General features: G+C 49.3%; 1 protein-coding gene across 1 annotated transcript; it reads right to left on the bottom strand.

Moving 5' to 3' along the window:
• Nucleotides 1-3,839: 3,839 nt before the first annotated feature.
• Nucleotides 3,840-4,800, bottom strand: F5891DRAFT_987233 (uncharacterized protein; the record flags this gene model as incomplete). Its single annotated transcript, XM_041377869.1, has 2 exons — nucleotides 3,840-3,863; nucleotides 3,904-4,800. 2 exons carry the CDS (start codon nucleotides 4,798-4,800, stop codon nucleotides 3,840-3,842), a joined length of 921 nt encoding a protein of 306 aa, XP_041217625.1.
• Nucleotides 4,801-11,635: the final 6,835 nt, after the last annotated feature.

Here is an 11,635-nt window from a genome sequence, read left to right as displayed (position 1 = left end):
GAGTTTCCCAAAGATATAGGCGCTTAACGACGCAGCTAGCGAGTGCTTGGCCCCAAAAGGATAGGAGTGAAGCGGCGGCTCACCAGATGTTTAACGGACAGGCGGAAGCGCATAGCGAGTGAAAGGTTCTAAGATAGGCGTGTCTTGCAGGTATGGCGCCATGATCACAGCATGCTGCCGAAGGTACCCAATGAACGCATCTCCCTTCCAGCGACCAATCGACTTGACCGTCTCGAAGGGGATTCCACGCAAAAGATACTCCAAAGTCCCTCCGATCCGAATTCCATGGCCCTTGAGTGGTTCCATGCCTAGTCGCGTCGCGACGCGATCTAGGCACCCTAGGAAGGCTGAACGTGTGAGAGGTCGAAGGCCGTTGCGATGCCTCCAGCTGAAGAGGGCAACGGAGGATGAGGGGGAGTTGATGGATAGATGATTGAGCAGAGCATGATGCGGATCAGCCAGGCCGGACTGCCGAGCGAAATAGATGTCTTCGCCCGATGGTGACATTTTGGTCTGGGGCAAGTGCAAGACCGTCACGGAGAGACCATGTCGATCCTCATCGTGGCGTATGTTTGAAGGTTTGACATGAGTTGAAGGTTCGAAGCATGACAGGGAGCATACTGTCATTTCCCCGAGTCTCGCGAGACTAAAGAAGGAAGTGAGCAGACACGCGTAAACAGCTGCATCAAGAGGAGATGACAGATCAAGCGCGGAGCGAATGCTTTCAAGACATGCGACAGTGAAAGGGTTACGTTTGGTCCGTTTTGACGTTGGAGGGGCTAGACGAGCTGCACCTTGTAGTGCAGCGGATACTTGAGCTCCCTGCGCGAGCCAGTCGAGACCATGGAGTAAGTGCCAAGCACGTACTCCATAGAAATAGGTTTCCAACGTCTTCCCTGAGTAGAGTCCCGCGCAGTTAGCGATGAAACTTAACAGTAGGATAGGTGAGGCAGGACCACGTTGGTGTTCTGGAATTTGCCGCGCATCGCAGAAGACGTGAAACACCAACAACCCTGATCCGTATGATTCTCGTGTTCCTCCAGCAAGAGAATGTCCTATCACAGTCAGAATTCGATTCAGATCGTCATCAGAAAGTGGGATGGGGTGACCCGCGTGATCCCGCGCGATGCGGCTGGTTGCTGGCAGCCACAGCTTCAACCGATCCCGCGCTAAGCAATGTGGTCTTAATGCGGAGGGGTTAGGAGTAAGCATAGGAGGGTAGGGTCTTGCGCGAAGGTTGCTGGTGGTTGCTTCTGAAGCTGGTCGCTGCTGAAGGAAATGAGAAGTGTCACTCTGTCCAACTATCTCTGAAGCGCAGGAGCTCCTCTCCGTAATCCCAGCATTCATACCCGTCATCCACAGTGCTACTACCCGGGAACCGATTCGAGGCCTCAGTTCTGAGAGCGGTGGAGGAGATGTCAACGTCGACGAGATGACGTGTGAGGATGTCAGGGAGAGATATGGGTGGAAGTAGGAGGGATGCAGGGGGGAACTTTCCACGAGAGGGGTCATCGGCAGGATTCTGTCCGCTCGTAACGTAGGACAGGTGGAATGATGATCCGTCATCTGTGTCGTCCAGCAGCGCAATGATTCTCCTGAAGACCAAGTTGGTTTCCCGATTCCGGCTCTTTCCGTTCTTCCAGCCGTCGACGACACCCCTGTTGTCGCAAAAGGCTCGAAAATGTTTGCAGGAAGAGGAGGTGTTGAGACGGAGCATGCAACGGACGAGCAGCTCGAAGCCCACTGCTTCTGCCCAGCCAATGTCTTTGGGTCCGTCGAGTGTTTGCCACCCCGGTAGCAAGTACCACGCCCTCCAAAACCCATGGATAACAACTGCGATTCCGACACCCGAGCTGGCGTCGGAATAGGCTTGTCCATCAATGATGTGGAGCCGCTGGGGAATTGGGCGATGCAGGGAAGGATTGGCCAGTTGACCGGACCACCAGATGAGGTCTTCGCGAAGGTGCTTGACTGAGTGATGTGGCACGAACGGACGTGCACTGGAGATGCTAAGCATCGCTTCCAAGGATGTGAGGTAAGCTCGACCGGATGGGAGCACCAAACAGGCATGCAAGAGCTTACCATATAATTGCTGAGTTTCGAGAAGTACATGAGTCGAGCGTGAGAGCCAAGTTTCGATGGCAGCCAGGTACTTGAGTCGTTTGAATTTTGCCAAAGAAACGACCAGAAGGGTGAGATTCCACAAGAGGCCGATGAAGAGTGGTTCAAAACCGAAGGGAGTGTCTTTCTTTGGCTCCCAGGGAATGCCAAGAAAAGAGGAGTGTCGATCAATGTCGCAGAAAGCAGAAGAAAAGAGAAGGTCCACGCCGGAACGTTCTGAAACATGTGAAAAATCCAAAATAGGAAATGCACAATCTTCGCTGTAAACATCGAAGGACCCATCATCAAAGGTGTCCCCTTCGAACCACAATCTCCCTCCTGTTTGTCTAATTTTACGTGTAGATAAAACTTTCATGTACTGAACGGCGATGATTATTGTAGCCCACGAGATGACTGCAAGCAATGCGAAAAAACAAATGGTCATCCACCCACTTGATGAGCGGCCCCAGTCCTGCAGCGCGCAGCAGATCTGCACCAGCATCTGCAACATAACCATATGCTCCCGCGGAAGGTCCCATGCCAAAGGAGATGCAGGTGTCGATGAAGAAAGAGTCGTCATCCGCACGAACCACTGCAGCAGGCCATTGAGATGGAAGTAGCGGAATCGTGCGATAAGCTTCGGCCACATCACGGGTGGCACCCTGTGAACCTGGAGGGAGGTGGCGAATGATGGCACAGACGGTATCAAAAGTCCCCCAGGTGCATGGGAAGTCGTCTGAATCGACTCCAGCGTTGATAGAAGGTTGAGCAAAACGAGGGGATGCTGAATGTGGGAATGAAAAGTTTTGAATGACTCTGTACTTTCCCGGTTTTCCTGGCTTGGGTATAATGGACATGGGGGATGTCTGGAATGGGCCAAGAAGCGAAGACAAGTGCGATTTGGTGAAAGGACCAACATAACGACCAGTAAGCAACTCGCGATCAATGATGGTATCAAAGGCAAGCCGATGTTGTTGCAGCGACGGATGGTTAGGAGGTATTTGTGATATAGAGATGAGAGGCAAGTTAAGATCAAACCCCAAGCGGAAGCCCTTTGAAATTTTGGAGTAGCGCTCCAGTAATCCTGCATCACGGAGTGAGTCTTCCCAGGCGACGACGTTATACGGACATATTGGCTGCAAGCGTCTGAGTTCGAGGACACGACTGAGCTCCGTGGGAGAGGGATAAGCAGCCCGAGCACAGATGCTTTTCGTCGTGTGATCGCGCAGGGCAACTTTTTCCTCGTTGCCAATCCACGCAAAGTGGCTTGTCGGAACTGCGAATGAGGAGCTGTTTGGCAACGCGTTTGCTGACGGTGGGATAAGAGTTGTCCCACAGACGATCTGCGGGGCACTCGATGAAGGAGTGATTGTGTCGCCCGAGACAAACGGCGCACACGGCTGTGGAGCGATGTCCGTGCGCGCCGCTTGAAAAACCCGACGAGGAGCGAGGTGTCTTGTCAAGGCGGGGAGTTTTGTTGCGTGGATTGGAATGATCCGAACGGCTCGAATCAGAGGTGAAACGGTACTCTGAGGAGGCGTTGTTAGAGGAAATCCGACTCCTCTTGGAGCGACTGGAGGCATCGTCGTCCACTGGGTGAGAAGAAGGAATGCCATGTAAACGCTGAAGATGCGAAGATCGTCGCAAAGGATAACGCAAACGCGAAGGTAAGGCAGAAGGCGTGACCGAAATAGTCCATGGCAAGGCATAAGGCAGGTAGTGACCAAAAGGGAGCATTATTAAAGGCATGGGATGATGAAAATCTATTAGTGTGCATTTCAGGACGAGGATGTTGGTACGAACCTTTAGATCGAATTCACGGTCAGCTCGGTCTCGTTCACTGTGATACAGGCGGTCAAACGTCTGAGAAATCTCCGTTTCGTCTAGAATGCTGATATCCCAGGCTCCGGAGGCCAAAGGAATTGCTTGGTGCCATGCACGACGCTGATCCTCCTCGTAAGCGAGGAGAGCTCGTTGCTCTAAAGCGTTGTCGGAGCACCAATAGTTATGTAACATCAGTGCGCCGAAGAAGTTGGCTAACATAACGATACGTGAGTCTTCCCAACCTCGCTGCTCCAACGAGGCAATGAAGCGAGGAATGGCGCGAGAGAAGTCAAGAGGCGCAAGAAGGTGGTCAGCAATAACCCCCGCTGCTGGGCGAGCCACACTTGCGGCAATCCACGAGGTAGAGCCGTCCGCAGCCGCTGAGGGTACCATGCTGTCGTCGTCGGTGGTAAGGAAATTCAGACGAGCGTCTGCGAGGCCTTTATTGGTCCAGTAATATAGCTCGACGAATTGAGCCTTGTCTAGTTTGCGTAACGCAAAGTCCGAAACCAGAAAAGATTCAGCAGCGCGTTTAGGGCGTGGTCGACTAGGAATGGGAATGTGATGGATCCGGTTCTTCTTCCGATCTTCGTCTGCTGTAGTGGCGTCGAGCTGAGCCTGAGCCTCGAGGCGTTGTGCCTCGGCTTCGTCTCGGAGACGCTGTTGTTCTGTGAGTTCCAAAGCTTCAGCATCGAGCTGAAGTTGCCATTTAGCTTTGAGAGTGGCGTTGGTTGCAGTCCAAATGGTGCGTAAGGTGGCCGCAGCTTGAGCATCGTCGCTGGTAGGGCTCAAGAGGGGCGCGCGACTACTTTGAAACTCTGCGGACGCGAAGTCTGGACACTGTTCTGAATTGGGGTCAGCGTGTAACCTGGTCATGATCGTCCGAGGAAGTGAACAGAATTGAAAGGGAATCGAGGATTCAAGAGAGTATTGAAAGGAAAATAGTTGATATGCGAATGTTTTCGCCAAGTATTGTGGTGGGGAAAGGAGAAGGAAGATCTTAATCTTACTTAATTCTTACATAGACGTCGTTGTAGGCACGTGCTCGTTCCTCGTACTTGCCTAAAACATAAATAATGCACTCAACAGTACTAGCTAGTGGATCTGTTCTCAATTCGGGTCATGAGTCACGTGATTATTTCACATGCGATACAAATACGCGTCGCGCGTCTTGCGACTCTTGCCAGCTTCATCTCCTTCGGTCTCCCGTCATCCAAGTAAAAATCAACGACTACTTCTTTAAGGTTCTGAGACACCCATACGTACTTGAACAGCCATGCAGATGCAGCGCACAATAGCGAACACAGAGACCCAGGTATTAATCCACGAGTTGTCGTCAGCTTGGACTTGATCGTTCCCCAGACAATAAGCAACAAGCAGAGCTTAGAGTGTGTACAGACACTACTAAAAGCTGGTCTGGGTTGTGTGGCATACCTGAGGTGCGTTTAATATAGCTTTCCGATTCTCATCTCACCTGTTAATTTCAGGGGTCTTCTACCCGCCGAGAACTTCGGTGAATGTGAGTATAGTTTACGAATGGTGGCCGATATACACTAACCAAAAAACGTAGACCGACTTTCGTCTCAAAACAATGGACGAGCCTCCTCTTCCTCTGGTTCTTTCTCTTCAGACGGAACTACCGGACTGAATATCAGCGGTTTCAAGTTCATGACCCTCAACCGAGGTTTCACTAATGAAGGGGATCGTATAATTGACTACCTGGTGCGCATATATCCATCCATTCTCCATGACAGACGCGCATATATCCATGTTTCTCAGGAGAACGGCATATTTGAAGCCATAGACAAGCAATACCTCCGGAAAGTTATATTCGGCATCTACTTGGTGAGATTAAATATACTTAGATACTCTCTTTTCTTATGTTCAGTGTAGGACAGCAAAGATCCCAACAAGTTTGTCAATTTTAGCCTTCAATCATTGCTAGGTTCTCTGACAGGCTACTCACGCAGCATTGTGGAGGCTTACACCTTCAATTTTCAGGTGAGTGTTCGGGGCTTTGATATATATTGTACTAAATGGATGAGGGACGCAAAGTACCACAAGCTGCCTGGAAGCCACACCGCCATACCGATCATGACTCTTGGAGATCAATTGTCGAAGATGTCTCTTGCGCGCCCAGATCCTGTTTCTGATGCTCTCAAGAAAGGGAAGCTGCCGACTCTTGGGGAGGTTAAAAGGAGTGTTAAGGTACACTAATCCTTACTTATTAAGAAGCATTTCGTTCTCAAACGTTTTGTTTCAGGTAATGATCAAGTCGCTTATAACTACTATCAATCAGATGGAAAGCCTTCCAAGTGCGTGCCGATGTCGTTTTTTTTGAGTTCGATAGTAACTCTATGGTTCAGAAAACCGTTACGGAAATTTCAAGTTGTTCTTCAACGAAGATGCCCCAGATGACTATCAGCCCCCTCATTTCCAGGCCGCAGATGCCGAAGCTAACAAATGGTTCTTTACCACTCATATGGCGAATGAAGTGCCGGAACGAACGAGTATCGGCCAAGTGAACGCAGGATGGCATGGGTAAGCACCAGGAATTCCAATACATCAACTTGGGCTCATCTTCTCTATTCAGCCTCGACATGAAAGTGGTCTCAGTATCATCGTATCTTCCGTCTATATCAGAAGACAACAATGCGCCATTCGCGGGTATCACGTCTCACACAGCCCCGAGATTGACTCCAGTTGAAGAGGCAAGAATCAGAGTAGAGGACGCACAGTTGCAGAAGAAAGATGCATTGGAGCGCAACATCGTCTGGAGCGCAGACGAAGACGAGGATGCCGAAGGTGAAATGGTAATCGACGAAGGCATTGTTTTGTGCAGGTTCGGTGGTGACGTAGTCATGACCCCCGTCGGTATACGCAACGAAGATGGAGGGGTTCAACCATTCCCTCAAGTCAATGATACTTCGTCGCGCGCTCATGTCCGGTATGGCGGCATATCGGAGTCGACCCCGATATGCGTCGGAGACTTGGTCCGTCACTCATCTGTTCTATCTCTTACCTCACTGATGCTCGCGTTAGAACATTAAAAAGGCTGCTCACGACATTGAGGAAACGCAGCAAATCCCAGCTACTCAGGAGATTGTTATGGGGTCGCCGATACCCGCTCCTTCACCGAACAAGGCCCCATCCTTGCCTGCTTCTGATATTGCCTTTTCCGCTTCGGCTATTTCGACTCAAGAGGTTGATACTCAGTACCTCCAGGATCTACTTGGAATGAGGAATGGTGTGTCCACTGCACCTGATTTAGAGATGTTGGGTACGACGTCTATCTGACGTATTGCATTGCGCTAAACTAATTCTTTACAGATATGGAGACGCAGGTCCTGGAAGCGTCTGGACCATCCTGCAATCTAGGTACCACTGGTCCACAGATCCCTAGTAACAACCGTTCCAAGGGCTCCAAGCAGTTGATAGATGAAGGCCAACTTAGCTGTGACTGTGGGATATCGGTGCGTACGCAGCGAAATGGAAAGAAACACAAGTGATTTCACCCTTTTAGAAAATTGACGATGCTTCTCTACTGTGTGAAGGTGATTGCAACCGTTGGTTTCACGTTTGGTACGCATTTTCGTCTCTCGCACAAAGCAAGCCCTCTGACGAAGGTTGGCTAGGTGCATGGGGTGCGCAATCATCTCCTTTCTGAATACGTGATATTTCATTAAATGCGACGTAGATATCATGGTGCACAAGACAAGCGTCTCCCTGCTCAATTTATTTGCTTTGATTGCCGTCTCCGCGGCTCTCACGAGTGGGACATTATCGCGGGGATGATTCATGCTGATATCATTGCCCGATACAAAGACCTAGCCCTCTTCAGGTACAAGAAGTGGCTTGTCCCTTGCGTCAACTTACTTACTTTTTTCAGGAGGGCTATTAAAATTTATGAAGTGTATCAACCATCTTCGGCGTCGCTATTCAGGGTGCACACTGGTCAGTTCAATTTTGATCTTATCCCTCATTGTTTCAATTTCATATATCATCGAAGGGTGTGACACTGCACTGGTTGGTCAGCTTCTGACGAGGCTAGAAGAGGAAGGTGGGTGTATGATCAGTATACGCCAGTCTTTTCGACGCAAATGCATTTCCAGGCTTTATTGCGGTTGAAAGCATCGTCTCTGATGAGTTGGGCATTGGTGTTGCCCGCTCCCATGCGAAAAAGGGCAAGAAAGGCGTTAAATCCAAAAAGCAGAAGGAGCTTCAAAAAACCAAATATGTCTTCCTCTCCAAGGCGAAACGATCCAAGGCTTATGCAGATTACTTCAACCCACTCACCGAGGTCGAGAATCGCCTTATGGGCCTATCTGATACGGTCAGAGATATCAATCATTACATGTTACGTTGCTAACGCGGGATAACGCTGCTAGGCGCGACGTAAATCTAAAGCAGGACAAACCTTAGTGGCGTAAGATCATCATTGTCTCATGCAACCTGATTGATCATATGTTGATACCCACACATAGTTCGACTGAAATTACAGATTCAAACTTACATCCTGAGGTTACGGCACAGGCGGGTTCTTCTGATGACGAATCTCAAACCCAAGAAGCGACTCAAAACGTCCTCACACTAGCGGTTGCTCATCAAGCCGAAAAGCGCAAAGCTGCAGCGGATTTAGTGCACCGCGGGAAACGGGTCAAAATATCAATCGGCTCAGGCGTTGATCTTTGCGACTGAAACTTCCCGTGAAGACATTTTTCTGTATCGTGGTCAGTCCTTGCTTCAAGGAAGGACTGTTACAAAATTCTATATGTCGATGTGCTGTTCTGAGCTAGTCTTGCTGTGTACTCCCTCCACTCGCTGGGAATTCTAGGATCATTCGATCAAATTTGTCCGCATTCATTGGTTTCCCGTGCGAGTTTCGCAAGTTGCTAACAGCAGCGCAACGTTATTTTTTGATTTCAGCGTCGAAAGAGAACGTGGTAGGTCAAATAATTTTCACATCTATCCCATCATGTTTCTGGCATCCAGACCGTTTAAAGGCGTCCGGCAAGTCCAGACAGCTGCAAAATTTTCAGCGGTGCTCACTGTCCGATAAAGTTAAGTTTCACTGGTCCAAAGCAAGTATAACTTTTGATGCCAAGTCAGTCAGATATAGTTTCGGGGTGAATTATATGCGGTAGCCTTGAAGTCCAGACGCCGCAGGTTACGCCTCTGCCTGGATCTTCGATCTATTCGCGCATGCCACGGTGAACGGGTCGCTTCGCATCAGCGAATGATCTTCCCCTTCCTATCTCGTTCACGACACCCTAGTTTGCTGTTACGTTGAACTCACGGTTGCCCATCTAGTGTTACAGTGAGGTAATACCGTCTCGGGGAAACTTTCAATTCTGCTGCGCCTCCCATAGGTTGAAGATATAAATTTGATTTTGCTACGAATCTGTCAGACCACGACAAGTGCTGCGAATCCAACACTTTGCCTCGGTAAGCAAGTCCCATGCCATGTAGTAGTACTCTAGTGAGTCTAATCTCATATTTGGCCCACTGCCAACTGTGCGTCTGTATGGATGAATCAACAAGGCCTGCCCTAAACTTCATGAATGATAAATAATTCGAAATCTGCTAGCACCCTTTTTTTCTATCCCCTCACGATTTGGCAATTCGTCGTACTTACTTCAATTTACAGTCGACGGTCTGCATCGAGAGGCCCTCGCAGGAGATGAAATAATGGTGCATGGCATAGTTTACACCTCCGTATCTCCCTGCTGTCGATTTTACGACTGTTGGGTTCGTTAGCGTGGTGCACATTATAGTTATCAATGTTATACTTGTGAACCTGGCAGTTTCTTTCGTTCACAGTTATGGTCTAGCCTGGTTCAATCAGTGCTGTGCGCACTGCGCAGTGCTTGGCTTAGCTACATGCCATGTGTATAAGATCCAATCTGTTTTGCCAGAATTGACTGCCTGAGTGAATGAAAGTGCAGGAAATACCAAGAAATAGAACTTACGATACCGTGACCGTGGTTAGATTTCGACCGTTCTGAATTTCTGACCCTTCATTTCATTGACGCGATCGCCCGCTTTTCCTTGAGTAATCTTATCCCTCACTTGTGGTCTCTCGTCCATCCCTACAGTATCTGATTCTACGCGGCCGCAAAAGGAGCTTGTCCGATGCCTTACAAGCTATCAGCCACATTATCAGCTCATTCGTCAGATGTAGGTTCTTCCAATTCATTAGTTCTCGCGGGGGATTCATCTAATCGTAACTTCCATAGGTTCGTGCAGTAGCTTCGCCAACAGAAAGTATCATCCTTTCAGCATCGCGAGATTCCACCGCGATCTCCTGGAAACGACCATCGCCAACTGTCCCCTTCACTCCTTCATCTATTCTGCGAGCTGGGTCAAAATATATCAATGCTGTACAATATATCTCTCCGTCGCCTGAAGCGCCGCAAGGTAGGTCTGCCAGTGGTTAGCGTCATATCATGTAGCATTGACCCAAGGCAGGATACGCTGTTGTTGGGGGACAGGATACCGTCGTCAATATTTTTGCCCTAGGTCCAGCACAGAAAGAGGATCCTGAATATTCGCTGGTGGGACACACAGATAATGTCTGTGCTCTTGATATCAGCCAATCTGGCACCATCATCTCTGGCTCATGGGACAAGTGAGAATCTTCTATTGCTCAGCAAGTGTACTGTTCTAACATTGAATACCACAGAACCGCCAAAGTCTGGAAACAATTCCAGCTAGTGTATGATTTGAAGGGGCATCAGCAAGCAGTTTGGGGAGTCATTGCCATTGATGACGAACAATTCTTGACCGGTGCGTGAGACCATTCACTGTTTGATACGCCAGTGACGGATCCTTCTTCGATCAGCTTCCGCGGATAAAACCATCAAATATTGGGTTCAACACAAGATGATGCGGACTTATGAGGGGCATAAGGACGCGGTTCGTGGCTTGACCCTAATACCTGACATAGGTTTTGCCTCATGTTCCAACGATAGGTAATTTATTCTCGCTATTTTTGGACGAAATAGGGTGGCTGATTAGGACTAGTGAGATCAGGGTATGGACGATGCAGGGCGATGTGGTTTATACGCTATCTGGACACACCTCCTTTGTGTACAGTCTGTCCGTTCTTCCTAATGGAGGAATAGTATCGGGCGGTGAAGATCGTTCTGTGAGGGTGTGGCAAGGTGTGTCATTGAACTGTGTCCAATCCCATGGCATTCACTCACAAACATCAGACGGTGAATGTGTGCAAATGATCATCCATCCTGCGATATCTGTTTGGGCTGTATCCACGATGCCAAATGGAGATATTGTCAGTGGCTGTAGCGACGGTATCGTTCGAGTGTTCAGCGAATCTGAAGATCGTTGGGCCAGCGCGGCGGAGCTGAAGGCACTCGAAGATCATATCGCAAGCCAGACTATTTCGTCGCAGCAAGTGGGTGACGTCAAGAAAACCGATCTTCCTGGTCCAGACGCATTGCTTCATCCAGGTTGGCGGTCACTATTCACAGATTCTGTAAGGCTAAATTGAAATTGCATAGGTAAGAAACCTGGAGAAGTGAAAATGATAAGAAACGGTGACCTTGTTGAGGCGCATCAGGTGAGCACTCATGATCAACGAGATAATCATCTAAGCTAGTGTAGTGGGATAGTGCAACGTCAAACTGGCAGAAGGTTGGCGATGTCGTGGACGCCGTCGGCTCTGGAAGGAAGCAGCTTTTCAATGGCAAGG

The sequence above is a fragment of the Suillus fuscotomentosus genome, assembly GCF_016647785.1.
Source record: "Suillus fuscotomentosus strain FC203 chromosome Unknown F5891scaffold_150, whole genome shotgun sequence".
Taxonomy (NCBI): Eukaryota; Fungi; Basidiomycota; class Agaricomycetes; order Boletales; family Suillaceae; genus Suillus; species Suillus fuscotomentosus.
The sequence above is the reverse complement of the archived record's forward strand: the minus strand, read 5'-3'. Positions and strand labels throughout refer to the sequence as shown.